This window comes from Ostrinia furnacalis, unplaced genomic scaffold (assembly GCF_004193835.3).
Source record: "Ostrinia furnacalis isolate ACB-3 unplaced genomic scaffold, ASM419383v2 OfSCF1351, whole genome shotgun sequence".
NCBI lineage: Eukaryota > Metazoa > Arthropoda > Insecta > Lepidoptera > Crambidae > Ostrinia > Ostrinia furnacalis.
The window spans coordinates 278,404-299,948 of record NW_021131590.1 but is presented as its reverse complement, the minus strand read 5'-3'; the positions used below and the strand labels follow the sequence as shown (position 1 = coordinate 299,948).

Here is a 21,545-nt window from a genome sequence, read left to right as displayed (position 1 = left end):
CTGTTGAAAAAAAAATGATCTCTCTCTCTCTCCCTCTTAGTATTGGCTAGGAAATCCCTAAGCTAATGAAAAATGCCTGGACTTATTCCCATAATCCACCACTATACCTTTTATTCTTTTCGATTTGATTACGAGCGATAGATCCGAAGATTCGTAGGTTTTGCTCACACAGCGGATGCGGGTTAATATTTCACCATAGGTCGTGGTAATTTTATGATTTAGAAAAGAGATAAAGGAAGGGAATATTGCTGCTTTCTACCACTACGAACAAAAAGCGCACTCACCCGTTCTGCCATCCACCAGCACCAGCAGTTTCAGGGGCGTGAACCGCGGTTCCCAATCTCTCCTCTGCCCTCGAAGATGGAAGATGATGAAAACCAGCCTCGACTCGTCAATCGCATATAAAACGCACTTCACAAAACACACTCCACAATATTTCAGTTCTCAAAGTTGGCTGAACAGTTCAGGCCTAATACGGTACTATCCGTTCGCGATAAGTTTGCCGCTGGCGATATGACGTCACTCGAAGGGAAGCGTCTATAACTATAGCAAACTATGTTGAAAATATTTTTTATTTATTAATATTGATAAAAATTGTGTATTTGCGTAAATTAAGACACATTAATTGCGTTTAATCACTAACTAATTGCGTTTAATCGCGGTTGGGGGAGGGGACGCGCATTCCACAGACCGGCAAACTTAGCGCGAACGGGTACAGCGGAGTGGACTTCTACGATAGAAGGTTCCAGAAAGAAGAGGCCGTGACTCCGATGCGGCGCGACCGTTTATTCCCGATGTCCCCCACTATTTGTCCACCACTGGTGGACATCGAGAAAAAAAGTTGCAATGTCCACCAGTGGGGGACAGCGCTACTGAAATCTTCCCGTTGGGCCCTACTGGTGGACACTGAGAAGAAATGAGTTGCTCTGTCCCTCAGTGGTGGACATCGAAACCAAAAAAGTTCCGTTGTCCTCCACTATTATATTTGTGTTCATGAATACAAACATTTTAAGTAAATCTTATACTAACATTTTTATTATAGTTTAAAACAATCCTTAATTTATACTGACGCCCCTAGGAAGTGTGCGTTAATCGGAACGGTTTTGTCATTTTTAATTTTCCAAGTACTTACAATGTTCATGTTATCAGAAATTATTGTGTCGGTAATGTTACTATTTTGCACTTATTATATGTAATAATGTCGGAAATTGCAGGATCTAGTTCACGACAAATTGAAAAAGTTTACATAAATAGGAAAGGTAGGATGTTAAAAAACTGAGAATTATATTTGATACGAATTGAAAAAAATATATTTTTTAACAATCACGAAAACAAAACAAATAGTGGGGGACAACGGAACTTTTTTGGTTTCGATGTCCACCACTGAGGGACAGAGCAACTCATTTCTTCTCAGTGTCCACCAGTAGGGCCCAACGGGAAGATTTCAGTAGCGCTGTCCCCCACTGGTGGACATTGCAACTTTTTTTCTCGATGTCCACCAGTGGTGGACAAATAGTGGGGGACATCGGGAATAAACGGGCGGCGCGACGGCGTCCGGAGTGAGCCACGTCAGTTCGTAGACTGGCGTAGAAAGCAGCGAATAATGGCGGGGTAAATTATCAGACAAGCGGGTAGGTAAGAAAAAATACAAATGCCCATTGGTGTGCCATTGGCATAAACAATATTGAAATAATAGCATCCAGTTATTCAACACAATTTTATTATTTATATAAAACATAGAAAAATAAATAAAAACTGTTAAAATAACTTAAAAGACTATAAAAACGTGGTTGTTGATTAATAAAAAATCGGGGTTTGTATAAAAATAAATTATNTAAGTTTATGTTCACATACATCTTCGTATCTCAGTACTAAACTTCCAGATTTGCACTAAAAGTCATCTCACTTGACTAAAAGTGCTTGAAAATTTCAGATACCGTAAAAATCACGAAAAATAATATTTGTATTCAATTTTATTCAATCGACAAAGCTAAAAATATATAAATTACACCAAAACTGTTAGATTTTTTTTTAAACTTTTTAACAACGTCCCGTACCAGGTGGGGTGTGTGACACCCACACGCACTTTAAAGGCATGTAACTGAGTTGGTAATCACCGCTGGACTGATTTTGCAACGCTGATCGAAGCAGCAGTGTCATAATTCCAGCTACTGAGAAGTTCAAATTCAGCACTTGCAAATTTTTAAAATTGTGGCTATTTTTAAAGGACTGGGGTGTGTCACACCCCACCTCGTACAGCGAGGGTTAAGAGTTTAAGGAGAAATTATTAGGTATATCCTATTTTCTGAGCTAAATAAATCTTCTAATTGTTAAAAAAATGATCGATTCTTCTCTTTCTCTCTCCCTCTTAGTAATGGCTAGGAAGTCCCTAAGCTAATGAAAAGTGGCTGGACTTATTCCCCCATAATCACCACTATGCCTTGTATTCTTGTCGATTCGATTACGAGCGATCCGAGGATTCGTAGGTTCTGCTCACACAGCGGATGCGGGTTTAATATTCACCATAGGTCGTGGTAATTTTATGATTTAGAAAAGAGACAAAGGAAGGGAATATTGCTGATTTCTACCACTACGAACAAAAAGCGTACTCACCCGTTCTGCCATCCACCAGCACCAGCAGTTTCAGGGGCGTGAACCGCGGTTCCCAATCTTTCCTCTGCCCTCGAAGATGGAAGATGATGAAAACCAGCCTCGACTCGTCAATCGCATATAAAACGCACTTCACAAAACACACTCCACAATATTTTAGTTCTCAACGTTGGCTGAACAGTTCAGGCCTAACGAAAGAAGGTTCCAGAAAGAAGAAGCGGTGACTCCGATGCGGCGTGACGGCGTCCGGAGTGAGCCACATCAGTTCGTAGACTGGCGTAGAAAGCAGCGAATAATGGCGGGGTAAATTATTAGATAGAAGCGGGTAGGTAAGAAAAAATACGAATGCCCATTGGTATAAACAATATTGAAATAATATCATCCAGTTATTCAACACAATTTTATTATTTATATAAAACATAGAAAAATAAATAAAAACTGTTAAAATAACTTAAAAGACAATAAAAACGTGGTTGTTGATTAATAAAAATTCGGAGTTTGTATAAAAATAAATTATTACACACATTTGAATCGATCAAACTAGATTTATCAATTGGTTATGTACTCAATACTCCACTAAAATTCGGTCTGTAATATGAAAATAATGTATCTAATTAAAAATCGATTCCCAGACATAATTATAATCACATCACATCATATCGACTGAATGCACAAGTATAATGGCGAGAAATCTATGCACTATCTATACAACCACATACAACTATGCAATACATAATATTATCCAAAAATAAAATACGGATCATTCTATAAAAACACTTTAAAAACTGACTGGATTGACCTTACGCGATATTATTCAACATGTGACATGGATCTAGTTATTTGGGACAATTCTGGCTTAGGAGGAAGGGGGGGTTTCTCCATGCCATATCCAGAGTCATCCAGGTCACCCACGATTTGTATGGCACCTGCAGAATCGTCGTCATGATCTACGATCTCTATGGACCCCGCAGAATCATCGAGGTAGTCCGACTCCTCTGGCGGTCTGCAAAAAAGTTTTTGTTCTAGCAAGATATTGATATTGACAATTTTAGTTAGTACATGGACGAAAGTTGTATAAGAATGAATTTGAATATTAGAATAGTTATCTCGTGTAGGAAGTATACATTTTATTACTCAAGAAAAAGTACCCAAATGTGTCTCCCACAGATAAAGAACAGTATGCCCATAGACAAGACAGAACAACACCCGTTACCTATAGCTGCTTGCAGACCAAGAACAAAGCTAATTTAGTATAGTTTCACAATTGAGGTTTTGCATTTGTGTGTACAGTCGCAAACGATGACTAAGAAAGTTTTTTTCATTTATAATGCTATCTCAAAAAAAATTTGTATTTTTGAGATAAATAAAACTGTTTAAAGCAGTTTTAACATAACTTCAAAGCTTAGCACTTGGTCTGCAAGTTGCTTGTATTTATACCAACATTCAGGACAGAAACAGACGAAAATATACATAGTAAATTAAAAAATACTTACATAACAGTAAATATCCCGTGCTGTGATATAGACAAACAGTGCGACTCCAATATCCATATGTTACAGCAAGGTTCTGTATGTTTTATATGTAGAGGAAATATTTTAAAAGGAGAGAAATAATATAAATACTGTTTTACCAATTCCTTTTTATTTATAGGCCTTACACATTTGTATTTAACATTAAATGACGCTAGCGTACAGCTCTAAATAGTATGCAAGTAGGTATTATTAGTCTATACTCATCGTATCAATCCGACATTACCTTTATTTTAAAATAAATTTTGATTAAACGATCAAGATCGAGTGAAAAAATATTCCTTAAAATTATAAAAAAAATATTTTAATAAAACCTTAAAATGTCTAACAAAATAAAATTTACAATTAAAATATGATTTAAAAATAAATCGTTGCTTCCCGAAAGGAATGTCACAATATAAAATGCTTTACAAAAATATTTCACAATAAACTTATGATAAAGTAATATACATTTCGATTAAGTAATAGGGGTATTCGAAAAAATGGAAATAAGAATGGAAAGGAATGCCGAAATCCAAGGGAATGTTGGTGAAACTATTGGCAATATATATACTTAGATATAAATGGTTTTTGTGTACATATATTTTATATTATTTGTATATGGCTTTCTCGTAAGACTTATCACATAAACAATCCCACATTCACATTATTGCCAATTCCCACACACAAGCGATCGACGACACAATGTCAACCTTATAAGACACGATTACAAAATGCAAGTAAATATTATAAATGTTTAGAAAGTGCAAAATGATTATGAAATCTTGCACGAACAAGAATTTTTGAATTTTAAAATACTTGCAAAACGAAGAATGCCTTATATACTGCGTCAAACTTGAAATATTTGTAGAAGTCATAAGATTTTGTAAATTATTAGTTTTGCTTGAAAATTCTTATCATAGTTGGTAACCCCATCACCGTTCAGTCTATATTTTAATGATACATTAAGTTACCAGTCTTGTTCAATAAGTTAAAATGTTGAGTGTGAAAAATAAAATTTATGAACATAAATATTTATCTCAGGCATGACGCAGTAGAAACATAAAAAACAATACACCCTTTACAAGAATGTCAACTTTGAATCAATGGAAGCCAAAACGAAACCTCTATACACATGTGTATTATACAAGTATACACAGCTGTGTAGGTTGGACAGAATAAGACAATAAATAAGATGCAAATACACCCAATAGTAATTAGATTAACATTATATCATAACTAAGCCGATTACTCAACAATACGAGTTTGTATCTTTCGGTAAAATTTCCCAAAAAGTTACAGTACTCGCCAAGAAAGAAAATTATTTACATCAAAAGCTCTTCTAGAAAGTGTTTTCTTAACTGCTTGTAAAATAGGCACCATAGTAAATCTATTGCTTGATGCTCACCGGGAGCCTCGAGGCATCCAACGTGTTAAATATCAGTTGGCATATTTTTTTACAAACCCTTTATCATTTCTCATCTAACTAACAAGGTGCGCTGTATATTTTGTTTCTTGACGAATACTCTATGCATATTTAATTGAAATATTATAGATACTAGTTTAGTGATACTTATACGTAGACAAATGCTAAAATCCTTGATAAATTCTATCGAAAGATCGTGTAAAATTGGTTAAATATTTATTATACCGTCGCGTAAAAACTCAATTCGTTGTATAAATTTATAAAAAAACATTGACACGTCCGTAATACTAATCCTTCATAAGTACTAAGTTGTATTTAGCCGTTAGATATTATTAATAATACGACTGTTAATTGTATTATTACTTCAGACCAGATTCTTTAAGGATTCGTGTACACTGGACTCAATAAAAAAATAATTCAATATTTTCTTCTGGGGATTTTAATGTAATAATGGGATGTTTTTGTCGAAATTTTAAAGAGGGTCCAGTGTATTACGAGTCCTAGGTCTTACCCTATCATTAATAAGTTACCCTTACAATTACGAGTGTTACGTACATCATATCCCACCTGACAGCACAAACCCACACCGACCGACTGAAAACCAGCCCCAATGCACTGCCAGCAAAAACTTAAAACAAAATTCTAGAACAATAAAAGAACTACGTATGATGTAAAATATAATCAAGGTTTTGTTACATTTTTGCTGACAGTGTCTCTATCAATATCCAGAACTTAATAATTTAGTAATGGAATAATTTAAATATACTTTCTTGTACCAGTAGGTGGGCTGTTTGTTTTAAAATTGAACCTTAGTTGTAAACACTTGCTGGCAAAATAATAGATTGATAAGTTTGATTTGTTATTAAAAAAAAACAATTGAAATATATTCGTAGATTAATGATTTTGTCAGCAAGTGCACTTTTTAAAATCGCATTTTTATCGATTAGACGTTGCCCCCAAAGTAAAGTTCAAATTATACGTCACACTTTATTATCGTATCGAGACAAAACGTAACACTGAGCGGCGGGCTTGAATATAAATTGAATGTAATTTGATTAAATAATATTCGTATAATGTAGCCATGGAATAGTAAATGTTACTGGTACTGTTTTAACAATTCGATGAACCATGTAGTGATGTTTTAAATTATTTTAACTCATCAATAGTGTCAGTTATTTTGGACTATTCAATTTTGTATACCATAATTATCAGGTTTTGGTGGATACGACCTGCCCTTCCACATAACCCACCCTTGATAGATGGTTCATACTTTCATAGTCAATTTTCAGCAATAAACTGACAACGTGTATATCTAAGCCCACCGCCAGTAGCCTTTAGTCTCCCCGCAGACTTTAGACTATTAGTCGGCCGATAGTGAAGTCGAGTTGTTACGTATATGAAGTACGCATATTACATCGATTTGGTGTCTGTTGATTTCTCATACAAATTAAAAGTCGTCCAAACTATCGGCCGACTAAAAATCTGTGGTCTGGAGGGAATCTTATGCCCGTTTTCACCATCAATCCCTAATTTCTAAGTGACCCATAGGAAAACAAAATGTTACCGAGACTGTGTTACCATAGGGGTCACTTAAAAATTAGACATTGATGGTGAAACCAGAGGTGGAATTGTGTAAAGCAATCGTAATCATTTGGCAGTTCATAACGTACGATTATTCTGTCAAACGCATTGTTTAACTGACTATCGTACGTTATGAACTGTCAAATGGTTACGATTGCTTTACACAATTCCACCTCTGTGTGTCTACCATGAGTTTACGTTAGGTGTACTCGCTAGTGACTGCGTAAAAAAATGACATTTAAATATATGACATATTGTGCAGCGCCCCTAGCGGCTACTTTCTAGAAATAAATTCTTCATATAATTTTTTGACGTATTCGCTAGCGAGCTCACCTAACGTAAACTCATGGTAGGCACACTGTTTTCATTAAGCTTGTAGATCTATCGTAATATTTTTAATAAAGTGTGACGTAGGGGGTCGTGGTGCCCTACAGACTTACTGTGTGGGCGCGATGTGCCCGGGCGCGGGGATGTAGTCGAGCGCCATGAGGCAGGCGAACACCGTCATGATCATCTTGGGCTTGCGTTCCGTGATGTCCTCGGGTAAGGCATACACGCGCGCGCCCATCCGACGCGCCATGCTGATTGCGTATTTCGCGTTCGCGTGCCTTTCCTGGAAAAAGGGAAAATTTGACCATGTACAGTGTTATTAATATTATAAAATAAATAAATATCCTTAAGACATTTTACACTAAGCAAAGCTTGTACTATGGGTACTAGACAACGGATATTGAAAGAACGAAAGAAAAGAACGAAAGACAGAAAAATGTTGAGGTATATGGTTTCGTTGCAAAATAGAACTTGTTACAACGTTTGAACGGTGAAAAACTCGTGTTCCTCTAAATTGCTCTGGGGAGACGACATGGTCGCAAACATCATTGCAAACGTTGTGATAGAGAGACATGCTATTTTTGGTTTTACAAAAGTAATACGATAGAGAATAATAAAAAGTAATAAAAACTACCTGTTATAGGGGCATTTTTTGGAAAAATTTATCAAATAACCAAAAAAATACGTAACCGAAAAATTTATCAAATAACCAATAATTTTTAAGCAGATTTTTTTCAAAAAGTATCATTTTTTATTATTTGTTGGCATTTTCTGGGTATTTCATGTATTTTTTTAGTATCGCCTGTTATGTAGCATTATTACTGTTTTTATTTTATCAGGATATACAGCTTAGTTTAGTTAGTAAAAGTTATTACGTTTTCTTTACAATAAGTAATTGAAAGAAAAAAAAAACTATAAAAAATTTAAAAAAATCTCAAAAATTTTTTGACCTCTTTTTTGTCGATAAAATAGGTCTAGTTTTACCTTAATTCATATGTACACTTTATCGTGACTTACACTGTATAATTAATTATTCTGTAGGGCAACAAACTACATAATGTATTCAATTTACTACAAGCTTCGCTCCAAATAGCATACGGCAATACACATACTGAACTAAAACGGAGTCTATCTATCGTGCACTATCCCGCAAGAGCATTCATTATCAGTAAGAAGGTGTTGATTTTTTTGCTAATTTAACATATACCACTGTCCACTACCTACACACTCATTAGTCATTAGTGAGTATAATATACGAAGTCAGTGCGAATAGATGAAAGTAGACATGATCCATAATCGATACCAGACTCAGGTAAGACGGTGTTAGAATTCAATGCATTTCCTAAAAATAAAATGGTGGTAACTACCTATCTAGAGCAGTGGTTCTTAACCGGTAGTCCGCGGAGACATCGTAATAAACAAGTGACGTGACGTGATGAGTCGAGTCAACACAACGCAAACGGCGCACAGTGGGCGAGAAATCGTCCTACCATTTTCATAGGATTTTGAAAAAAAAAGTGGTCCCTGACAAGACAGAAATTTGGTAAAATGGTCCCTCGTGACTTAAAGGTTAAGAACCACTGATCTAGAGGGACTTAGAACAAGTCCCATCACCGACTAAACTTGGCATAAAATTGTGCCCCTCCTGGGAATTAAACCCAGGATCTCTGAGTCTGAGACAGGCGGTAGTTTAAGCTCATACCTCTTCGTTGGCGCCGGGCAGCACAAGGTCATAATTAATGGCACCGGGCTTGATGGCGTCAAGCAAGTCGATCACCACTTTACCGTCAGCCAGCACCTCGTCCTGGAAACAATAAACCATTGGTTACTTGTTTGATATAAAACCTTTTCATTTGTGAATTGTCTTGAACATCATTAGCACATCGTATTTTTTTCTTGGGTTTCGCGGTTTGCCTTTAGTCACAACGGTGCACATGAGCACACCAAATTAAACACTTATTTCTAGGTTCTTAATTATACATGTAAAATGAGTGATCTGAGGTGGAATTGTGTAAAGCAATCGTAATCATTTGACAGTTCATTTGATTATTCTGTCAAACGCTTTTTTTATATCTGACTTTATCGTACATAACTGTCAAATGATTACGATTGCTTTACAGTTACACAATTCCACCTCTGTGTGCTTACCATGAGTTTACGTTAGGTGTGCTCGCTAGCGACTGCTTAAAAAAATGACATTAAATGTATGACAGATTGTGCAGCGCCTCTAGCGGCTACTTTCAAGAACTCAAATCTTCATAGATTTTTTTGACGTACTCGCTAGCGAGCACACCTAACGTAAACTCATGGTAAGCACACTGGTCCACGGAGCGGAAAACGCAATATTGGAAGGCCTCTCACATGTTAGACCAACGAGACGAGCACCGTAGGACCAGTCGGTCGAAGTCCTTGTGGTAGGTCCTTGGCCCGGTTTTCACCAAAGCGCAGAATAAATATCAAACACATTTCCTCTCGTCACCTCTCGGCTTTGGAGAGGATCGTTTGGACAGTGCCACGTCGTAGCACAGTGTGACGTCGTAGTGTTATGACGGTAGGTTACCTGGAAGCTTTTGATGGAGGAGGCCTTGCCAGCCGCCTGCAGCTTGGCGTTGACCCAGGCCACGTCGCAGCGTGTAACACTGCCGCGTCGTAGCACGGTGTGACGTCGTAGTGTTATGACGGTGGGTTACCTGGAAGCTTCTGATGGAGGAGGCCTTGCCAGCCGCCTGCAGCTTGGCGTTGACCCAGGCCACGTCGCAACGTGGAACAATGCCGCGTCGTAGCACGGTGTGACGTCGTAGTGTTATGACGGTGGGTTACCTGGAAGCTTCTGATGGAGGAGGCCTTGCCAGCCGCCTGCAGCTTGGCGTTGACCCAGGCCACGTCGCAACGTGTAACAATGCCGCGTCGTAGCACGGTGTGACGTCGTAGTGTTATGACGGTGGGTTACCTGGAAGCTTCTGATGGAGGAGGCCTTGCCAGCCGCCTGCAGTTTGGCGTTGACCCAAGCCACGATCTCGCGCTCAATGATAGGGCTGCCGGTGTTGGCCAGCCGCGTCAGCACAGATAGTGTGTAGGCTCGCATCAGCTGCCAGATCAGCGCTGCGGAAGAGAAGAGAAGATTAATTTGAAAATTATAAATAACTTGAAAAAATCGAACTGCCTAAGGCGGGAATTGAACCCACGACCTTCCGCTTGCCGGGCGATTGAGATGCGACTCTTAACGCTAAAAATTAAATAACTAAGAGAAGATTACTTAATAAGAAACGTCGGCCGTTTGGTGTAATGGTTCAGAACGGACTACTATGCCGAGAGGTCCCGGGTTCGATTCCCGGCCGGGCAGAAATTGAAATGATGAATTTTAATTTCTGTGACGGGTCTGGGTGTTTTCTATGTATTATGTATGTATTTACAAAAAAAAAGTATACAGGGTGTAACAAGGGGGGTGGATCATCGTAAGTCAAACGATGGGGGACTTCAATACCTATCGATATAACCCCCATGTATGTTCCGCGATTTTCAATGGTTCCAAAGTTATTGAGATTTTTGTGTTTAAGTAAAAAGCCGGAATTCAGTATAAAAGTCTTCACTGTAGCTTAACTACTGGACCTGCTTGCATGATTTTTTTTCTAGAAGTAGTTCAATAGTAGGTCTTAATAATCACGATACCGATTCGTAGAAAAAGAATTAAAAAAATTATGTCAAATTTTCTTTGTTTGAAAAATTCAAGTACTTTTTTTCACTAGAGGCCTTGAAAGTTGTTAGAGATAATTCAAAGTTGTTAAAAATCATGCAAGCAGGTCCAGTAGTTAAGCTACAGTGAAGACTTTAATACTGAATTCCGGCTTTTTACTTAAATTTCACAAAAATGTCAATAACTATGGAACCATTGAAAATCGCGGAACATACATGGGGGTTATATCGATAGGTATTGTAGTCCCCCTTCGTTTGACTTACGATGATCCCCCCGTTACACCCTGTATAAGTATGTTTATCCCGTCGTCTAGTACCCATAGTACAAGCTTTGCTTAGTTTGGGACTAGAGGCGCAGTGTAAAATGTCCAAAGATATTTATTTATTTATACATATTTAGATAATATAATGGGTGGAATTTCCACTTGATTTACTGGCGTTTGCGCATGCATAAGCTGCCAGATCAGCGCTGGAGAGAAGAACATATTTTACTAGATGAAAAAGTGGATGAAATGACTAATTATCAGCAGGGGAAAGATTGAGAGTTTAAACACAGCGCATCAGCCAAATCAAAGCTGGCAAGGGAACACACAAACTCTAAGGACCTAGACAGGTTTCTATGTCCGGAATAATAATAAAAATAATGATAATGTACGGAAATGCATGAAACGCTTGTGGAAACCCGTCGCACGCGTCCGCACCGCACATTTTTCGATACGCGTGCGGAATGCCCGCTCGAATTTAGCGTTTAGCGAAGACTCTTGGACGAAAAAATTTTGAAAGTTACAAGAAAAAACACTCGATTAATGAAGCATCAATCATTACAATGTTCTTTATTAGAAGTTAGCCGTAATAATGAAAAGAATAGCGTTGTGTAAAATTTACAATCAGTTATAGATCATAATAATAACCATGCAGGTGCGGCATTCTATGGTGTATTAAGTGTGAGCGTAGGTTCATTAGGCGTAAACGTGGCGCCATATAAGTGCTACTATGGTGTCACAAACGTGGTACACGTGACATCAGTGGGTCTAGACAAAGTGCAAATTATAATCGCAAACCAGTCGAAAAGTGGTCGAAAAGCCCATTTTTTGTATGGAGTTTTGACGGATTCGATTTTTGATTCGATCAAAAAGTGCGTTTTGTCTAGGGGGGCAGTAAGCGTCAGCCTGTCGTGACATAGCTGTGAGCGTGGCATGTGTTACCACGGCGTAGTTGTGACGTGGCGTGACGTCACGAGCGTGTGCGCTAGGTGTGAGCGTGTGTTACCGAGTAATGATGTGTCGTTATGGGTTTTTGAAATAACTGAACGCGACGGTTTTCGAATCACGAATAACGTTTTCAAAACTAGTTTTTTTAAACGAAGTTATTTCCACAACTCTCAAGCAAGCGTGATAATTATAACGTTAGGTGTTTGGTTAGCTGCAAGACATTTAGGAACTTATGACCTTCAAAATAAGACTCAAATTCAATTGAATATCTAACCTGCGACGAACATTATGCCTATTTCATCCACACTTATGTTAACGTCCTATGGCTTTCTCACTCGCACACGCACCTATTTCGTTGCGATCCTTATTAATTGGACACCATACATTACTCGCTTTACTCCTTTAGGTTACAAAAAATATGTTTAAGAATCGTCAATGTACGACGTTGTCCTCAAATCTGTCGTAACGAAGCGGGAAACACGTTATTTTTTATGTCAACCAAACATCTACCTTATGTTGTTTGTTTAAGTGTGAATTCAGTTTAGCTTTAGAGCGTTGTGTGTTGAATAACGAAGAGATTCTAACGTTGTATGACGTTAAGAAAAAAAACTAGTTTAGGCGTTTCTGGATAACGAGTGATCACTGGTCAGGCTGATCACTCGTTTAATAACCCGTGATAACGAATAACGCCCATAGCTTACCGAGCGTGAGCGTGGCGTTGCCCTCGTTGATGTCTGCGCCGGCGATGCCGACGAGCGAGAAGCCGAGGCGGCGGCCGAGCTCGACCGCGTAGTTGCAATTCTCAAGGCGCTCCATGAACTTGCGAAGCTTGGAGAACTGTCGGTGCACCTGTGGAGGGACGTTAACAGACCAATCAATTGACATAAAATGTTTAAAAAAACGAACTGAAAAACTCATTAATTTATTTTTACAAGTAGGCTTTTGAACAGCACTTTTGCACGTTCCAGTTTTAACCCTAACACTACATCGGGACAATAAATGGACCAGTGCTGAGAAGGAGCACAAGTTTTGGGAAGTATTTAAATGTGACATTTCGCAAAGAATCCCTAAAAATCGCACTGTCCATTTCTGTTTTGTTTTACATTTTCTGGGCTATTACTTATTATCCCTGATCAAATCAAAAAATAATTTCAGATGACTAATGTTTTTACAGTTCCTTTGGGTGCTATAGAAAAACGTGAGAGCGTATGGAATGGTGGACTCAGTTGACTAACAATTCATCGATGTAAACTTACTAAAACTCGAATAAATTACAAAACAATTGAAAACAAAATTACTTAAATTAAACATTACATTATCGAAATTCTCATACAGTTCCTTAATTTTTTTTGACAATATTGTATGATTTATGTTCATCAGGAATAATGAAGATTCTAATAGTAAAAGAATTTTTCCATAATATTAGTATAGAACTGTAGATGTAGAAGTACTGTACCTTCTTCCAGTCGACGATGCCAGGCTTGATGATGTCGTAGAGCTGGAAGATGACGAGCCCGTCCGTCAGGTCCGAGTACAGCCAGTTGACGTGCGGCGCCACGCCCATCGAGTTCATCCAGTTGCGGTACGCTGCAAAATAGACCTTATTGTTTAGGAGTTACAGACTGTTTTGCGTTAAATAAAGTTACTGTTGAATTCGTCTAGTTGCGGTACGCTGGAAAATGGGCCTTATTTTTATAGCGCTAAGGGAGGCAATGCCTTGAACAAAACAATCAGGGGACTTCAAAAGAAATATGAGACGCTATTTTACAATCGAAAAAGTTTCAAAGCTTTTGTTGCTGTTTTTATTATTTCTTTTGCTTCATGCGGTTTGCACATTTAACCAGTGTCAAGTATGTAAACGAGAATATGATGAACAGTTGAACGATGATGATAATTTTCTGCTTCTTTCAGTTAAAATGTGGCACTTTTCTGAGGCCTTATGCGGACTTCTTGAGAAACATTTCTCGCCAGAAGTGTTGTTGTAGTTTCATGTTATGTTCATTCAGAGAAGCTTTACGTGAGGAGATTTGACAACAGTCAAATCCCAAGCAGGGCGGGATTCGTCCTGTTCAGTCCAGCCACGTCCAGCTTGACGGCTTATTACAGCATCAGCTTAGCGTGAAACAGGCACCGTTAGGATCTAACCAGGGTCTCCCATCGAATGGCACTGCTAGTAACTGGTGCTGTCCGATTTAATCTCTGGTCTTGTCGAGCAGGAATCCGGAAGAAGAAGGCGCCTTTGAGGTCCTGTGTCTAGTCCATCATCGTCGGCAGTAGGACAAGTGACTAAGATAAGGACTTACTCTTCTCCTCCCTGGTCTCGTCCAGCTGATGGTACACTCCTCGGTATAAGTCTGGCGCTGCAAGCCTTAACATTTGCAGAGTGTATTTCGCCTTTAAGCGTCTTTTCGCGCAGCTTTCTGTGCGCGCAAATGACTTTTCGCGCATGGGACTTCGTGCAAGTGTACCAGAACCCCTCCTTGGCGAGACCAAGAATTCGCTTAACGAAGCAGGCATCTTTAGGCTGTGCCAAGGATCTATAGACTATTCACTCTTCTCCTCATGATCTGACAAAGGTATACTCACTCTTCTCCTCCCTGGTCTCGTCCAGCTGGTGGTACTCCTGGGTGTCGGCCTGGCGCTGCAGGCCGGGGTGCTGGTTGAACAGGTTGGCCACGAAGGCCAGGTTGAGCTTGTACACGCCGCCCACCACGTCGGCCGGCGCCACGAAGGCCCGGCAGCGGAGTTTGGCGGCTTGTAGGAGTATCACGACAAAGCAAGGGCTTTTCAAATGTGGCCGAGATACTATGGGCTACTCACTCTTCTTTTGAGCTTGTAGACCCCGCCCACAAAAGTAGCTGACGTCACGAACGCGCAAATAGTAATCTCCAGCGACTGGTGGTTTCCTAAGTTTCACGACAAAGTAAGGTCTTTTCAAATGTAGCTGAGACACTATAGACTACTCACTCTTCTGTTGAGCTTGTAGACTCCGCCCACCACGGCAGCTGACGTCACAAATGCGAAAAGTATCTCTAGTGACTGGTGCTGTCTGATTTCCTTCTTTTTAATGCGACCAAAGAACTTACTCTTGTTCTAGCGTATAAGAACACTTGCGCGAAAGATTTTCCAAGTGTCTTATAGCGCAAGCGTCTTATTGCGCAAGCGTTTTATCGCGCAAGCGTCTTATTGCGCAAGTGTCTTATAGCGCAAGCGTCTTATCGCTCAATCGTCTTATCAAGCAAGCGTCTTATAGCGCAAGCGTCTTATAGAGCAAGTCTTATCGCGCAAGCGTCTTATTGCGCAAGCGTCTTATCACGCAAGTGTCTGGGCGCGGATATAGCTTTTCGCGCTTGTGACTTTGCGCAATTGCCTTTCGCGCAAGCATACCAGAACCCTTCCTTGGTCTCATCAAGCAGGAATTTGCTTAAGAAACCAGGCACCTTTAGGATGTGCCAAGGTCCTGTAGACTATTCACTCTTCTCCGCATGATATGCAGGCACCTTCAGGATGTGCCAAGGTCTTATAAGCTATTCACTCTTCTCCGCATGATATGCAGGCACCTTTAGGATGTGCCAAGGTCTTATAAGCTATTCACTCTTCTCCTCATGATCTGACAAAGGTATACTACTCACTCTTCTCCTCCCTGGTCTCGTCCAGCTGGTGGTACTCCTGGGTGTCGGCCTGGCGCTGCAGGCCGGGGTGCTGGTTGAACAGGTTGGCCACGAAGGCCAGGTTGAGCTTGTACACGGCGCCCACCACGTCGGCCGGCGCCACGAAGGCCCGGCAGCGGAGTTTAGCGGCTTGTTGGAGTATCACGACGAAGCAAGGGCTTTTCAAATGTGGCCGAGATACTATGGGCTACTCACTCTTCTTTTGAGCTTGTAGACTCCGCCCATCACGTCAGCTGACGTCACAAACGCGAAAAGTATCTCCAGCGACTGGTGGTTTACTAAGTTTCACGACGAAGCTAAGATACTATGGTCTACTCACTCTTCTTTTGAGCTTGTAGACCTATCCCACAACAGTAGCTGACGTCACGAACGCGCTAAATGTGTATCCAGTGGATGGATCCTTCTTTTCGACGCGACCAATGTACTTACTCTTGTTCTAGCTTATAAGGACACTTGCGCGAAAGATTTTCCAAGTGTCTTTTGCGCAAGCGTTTTCTCGCGCAAGCGTCTTTTCGCGCAAGCGTCTTATCACGCAAGTCTGTGCACGCATATGGCTTTTCGCGCTTGTGACTGCGCAATTGCCTTTCGCGCAAGCATACCAGCACCCTTCCTTGGTCTCGTCAAGCAGGCACCTTCAGGATCTGGCCAAGATACTCACTCTTCTCCTCCCTGGTCTCGTCCAGCTGGTGGTACTCCTCGGTATCAGCCTTTATCTTTACGAAGCAGGCACCTTTAGGATGTGCCAAGGTCCTGTAGACTATTCACTCTTCTCCGCATGATATGCAGGCACCTTTAGGATGTGCCAAGGACCTGTAGACTATTCACTATTCTCCTCATGATCTGACAAAGGTATACTACTCACTCTTCTCCTCCCTGGTCTCGTCCAGCTGGTGGTACTCCTGGGTGTCGGCCTGGCGCTGCAGGCCGGGGTGCTGGTTGAACAGGTTGGCCACGAAGGCCAGGTTGAGCTTGTACACGCCGCCCACCACGTCGGCCGGCGCCACGAAGGCCCGGCAGCGGAGTTTGGCGGCTTGTTGCAGCATGACTTCGGCACGGCGGAGGAGGTCGCTCTCCTGTTAACATAATAGTACTTATTTTAGACACTGCACTTTAGAACATTCAAATTATTACATCCCACATTTCTGTCATAGAATGTCTACCCTCCTAGTACTTAAACTTGAATAAAATATTTCAAAAATGACACTGCCTATGTAATCTTTAAACGGATAACTTGACTGAATCTACAAACGGATGACTGACATCTTACTCAATAGGTATGTCTAATTGGAAAGAACATTAAATACAGGGTGTTTGGCGCATCGTGTGCCAAAATGATTTGGCGGATAGAATGGGTCATTTCCTATATTTTCAGCCCCCATAACACGTTCCATGTCAGGCGGCTACTTTTATATCAAGCTTTTTAGTAATTTCACCAAAATACCCAAATCGCATCATTTAATTTCGATTTAAAAAAAAACTACTAAGCGTAGCCTCAAAGTAAATATTTTGTTTTGACGTGCATTGATATAGGGTTGCATCAAATCTAAATTTACTGGCAAATATCATCTAATGGGCAGGGCACATAGTACGCAGAACTGATGGCCGATGGGGCAGAATAGTTCTGGAATGGAGGCCGCGTACCGGAAAACGTAGCGTGGGACTTCCACCTACAAGGTGGACCGACGACATCGTAAAGGTAGCAGGGAAGCGCTGGACGCAGGCCGCTTCCAATCGATCAACATGGAAAGCATTGGGGGAGGCCTATGTTCAGCAGTGGACGTCCTGTGGCTGAAATGGTGGTGGTGGTGGTGGTGGTGGTACATATACTGAAAATGTATCATTAGAAATCAACTACGGGGGCTAAGGAGATAAAAGGAGGGTTGGAAGTTTATATTATGAAAGTCCTATGTGTTTAAAGTAAAAGAGTTAAAATTTAAAATGTATGCGCTATAGATGCTAAGAGCGGATTTTACGTAACTCCACCTCTAATGGAGTAAAACGAGGTCCACGCGTACGAAGTCGCGGGCGGCCGCTAGTAATACTTATAAGGCTGCTTTTCTACTTAAGTGTGAACTTTCCATATTAAGTTCATAATTAAGTAGATAATGAGTAGGTAGGTACGCTTTAGTCTAGCTAAAAATCTCAACTCAGAAACCGGGCCTAAACATTTGTTTTTCATTTTGAATTTTTTAGATATTTTTAATTTGATTTTTTTTAAGTATCGATGAAAATCGATCGTTGTTGTCGAAATGTCAAACGAGCCAGTATTTCGGTTGGCAACAGTCGTCGATTCGGCAACACTAAGGTTAGTGTGTTTAGGTTAGTAGGGCCATCGCGAAGGTTGCCTGCCCCGCCCTGCAGGGACGCCCTTCCGAGGCCGCGCCACAGATTAGTACACCACAGAGGATGCATGTAATTTAAATTTTTAGAAGCTTTTACGAAGCTAGAAGCGATATAGTTCTATGATGATATATTAACAAGTTCAACCGATCAGAATATAGGAATAAAGAAAAAAATTTGTTCATAGGGTGGCAGTGAAAATTATATTTTGTTTCCCTTTGAGCGACTTCCAAAAGGAAAAAACTGGAAAAAAAACAAATATTTACATCAGGCGCAAAAATCAAGCCAGTCTGACGAATCCTTATTGCTGGAAGGGCAGGCAAAAAATTTCAAACAAAGCCGCCGGTGTAGACCTCCCAATGTTGTAATTGTATAACTCTAAAACTGGTTATTTATGGTATTTGCGTTTAGGTATATACTGGTAGAGACGATAAATCATCAAATGAGGATAAAGCAGGACCTGAACCTGACCCAAAAGATCCAACGGAAGCAAATAAACCAGATTCGAAAACATCTGCAATTGTGCGCTTTCTGTGTGCTGACCATGAGTTTACGTTAGGTGTGCGAGTACGTCAAAAAAATCTATGAAGATTTTAGTTCTTGAAAGTAGGGGCGATGTACAATCTGTCATACATTTAATGACATTTTTACGCAATCGCTAGCGAGCACACGTAACGTAAACTTATGGTACTCGTAAGCACACTGGTCCGTCACACGCAGGCACAGCTATTTTAAATAATATGTGAAATAGTAATATTGGAATACTATTATCAGCTGCGTAACGCATCTGCTCTGTGGCTCCCCCCAAACCTCGTTCTGTCACCGCTGCCAATCAATCACTCACGTGCCAAAACAAATGTTTAGTTTATTTCCGATCGGTTTAGCGACACCGTTAATATTTTAGGCGACTGCTGAATGAAAACACGCGGTAAAAATAGATGTGAGTAAAATAAAAATTGCATATAAATACCTCATGAAAATCATGTCCTAAAATCTATCTTCTATATAAATAAAAATGAATTGATGTTCGTTAGTCTGATTAAAACTCGAGAACGGCTGGGCCGATTGAGCTGACTTTGGTTTTAAAATGTTTGTCGTATTCCAGGGTAGGTCTAAACGGTGAGCAAATACGCGCGCGATATTGTTTTTCTGTGACAGACAAAATTCCACGCGGGCGAAGCCGCGGCCGGAAAGCTAGTTATGGAATAAATATGAAATAAATGACTATGACGATGACTATGTGGCTGAAATAATTAAGTAGTTATGCCCGTTTTCACCATCAATCCCTAATTTTTAAGTGACCTCTATGGAAACAAAATTCCTGTTAAGTGTTGCCTTAGGGGTCACTTAAAAATTAGGAATTGATGGTCAAAACGGACTTTTAAGCCTTTATGCGCCAAGCTTAAATTGCCACCGAAGCATAATATCGATTTTCCTCGTCTCAACATCCTAATCAAGCGAAATTAGTACACAAAAGCTCATTTTCATTTTATTACATACAATTAACTCAAAATATCGAGTCCGACTCGCCGCCCATTACACCACGCAGGCAAAAATAAGTTTAGTATAAGNACTTGTTTCCGTATACTTTCTTTGTTCTCTAAGTGATGTTCATCGTAATAAATATTTCTTTCTTTCTTTCTTTACAACTTAATAAACTAAACAAAAGCTATGTGAAATAAGCGTTTGTTGTTTATTAAAAACTGTCCAGTGCCCCAACAAAATATTCAACACTCAGACCATATAATTTATACGGCAATTAAACGAATACGCTCCACGTGCGTACAAAACACAAGGTTGCTACTGCGTGCTAAGGTGTGACTGGGCGTGATTTTACTTTTAGAGGGCCTTGACTAAATTAATTGCATAATATACCTTCGAAATCCCTTGTAATTATAATCGTTGCATTACATTACATTACACCACAGAAATCTTTGAAAAACTAACACATATATTTGCGTTAGATACTCGCATGTAGGTATCCTAATAGTTATGACGTTTATCACGTCATTTTTTTATCAATTTAACCAGTTGTTCATCGATTGTGTTATTTTAGTGTGAGTTGCACCTTCTAACCTTGACCGTCACTTTGACGTTAACCGGTGTTTTTGTATAGAGTTTGACAGATTTTTTACTATTGTTCAAGTTAAAGTAAGATGGAGCAATCCAGCCTAACACTTCCAATTTCGTTATAGCAAATCAATTATTTGATAATGTGATCACTCAGCCCATTCTTTATTGCCTACTAACTTGAAATTGAATATTAGGTAAGTACATACTACTTACCTAATATTCAAATTCCTTAAAATTATGTAATACGTCATTAATTTTTTGGACTTGCTATAAATTACCTAAATTCACGTTAAGCTTCGATAAAACTTCGTACAGTTTAAGGAAAAATGAATACTTAATTGGAAATTTTTTGGCTTCCCATTACACCGAAGTAATAAAAAACTTTAGAAAAGACGTTGAGTAATTAAATGTTTGGGCAGCTCTATGTAAACGAGCTCTTTGGCTTCAATGGTCACTTTTAGTGTTTATGTGCAGGGCTAAGTAGTGGTGTAAGTTAAGGTGTAGAATATATCGATTGAAGATTACAGGCTTTAGTAAGCACTAAGCTCCTTAGTCCACCTATTATTTCAGGACTACACCGTTTTATAGAAGAAATATACATATTCTTACAATTTACACATCCCATAATTAATAAACAACTTACTAAAAATATAAAGAGTCCTTAACTGCTCAAGTGTGATCATTTATAATTATTAAATTCATATCTAAAATCTAAATTCAGAAACCGGACCTTTGTATTTGTTTTTCAACTTGAAAACAAACATTTTTTTTTAAATATCGATGAAAATCGATCGTTGTTGTCGAAATGTCAAACGGGCCAGCAGTTCGGTTGGCAACAGTCGTCGATTCGGCAACACTAAGGTTAGTGTGTTTAGGTTAGTAGGGCCATCGCGAAGGTTGCCTGCCCCGCCCTGCAGGGACGCCCTTCCGAGGCCGCGCCACAGATTAGTACACCACAGAGGATGCATTCAAATTATATTTTTAGAAGATTTTACGAAGCTAGAAGCGATATAGATCTGTGATGGCGTGACGCAAAGGTCGCATTAATTTCCTTCCACGTAAAAAAAAATAATACCCAAACAGATTCAAGATTACTGACAAT

The 21,545-nt window shown here is 39.6% G+C and overlaps 1 protein-coding gene across 1 annotated transcript; it reads right to left on the bottom strand.

The window, feature by feature from the left end:
• Positions 1-3,067: 3,067 nt before the first annotated feature.
• On the bottom strand, positions 3,068-17,100 carry Fim (plastin-2 fimbrin). Its single transcript, XM_028303995.1, has 8 exons — positions 17,017-17,100; positions 14,946-15,069; positions 13,816-13,946; positions 13,061-13,208; positions 10,406-10,557; positions 9,158-9,259; positions 7,566-7,738; positions 3,068-3,613 (listed from the first exon to the last, which is right to left on the bottom strand). The coding sequence occupies exons 1-8, from the start codon at positions 17,071-17,073 to the stop codon at positions 3,421-3,423; spliced, it is 1,080 nt and encodes a 359-aa protein (XP_028159796.1). The 5' UTR covers positions 17,074-17,100; the 3' UTR covers positions 3,068-3,420.
• Positions 17,101-21,545: the final 4,445 nt, after the last annotated feature.

Coding starts and splice junctions, on each gene's coding strand:
- Fim (XM_028303995.1), bottom strand. CDS start 17,073: ATGCTGCAACAAGCCGCCAAACTCCGCTGCCGGGCCTTCGTGGCGCCG. Junction 13,947..14,945: donor CGAGACCAGGGAGGAGAAGA/GTGAGTATACCT, acceptor TCTATTTTGCAG/CGTACCGCAACTGGATGAAC. Junction 9,260..10,405: donor CCTCCATCAGAAGCTTCCAG/GTAACCCACCGT, acceptor TATTGTTTCCAG/GACGAGGTGCTGGCTGACGG.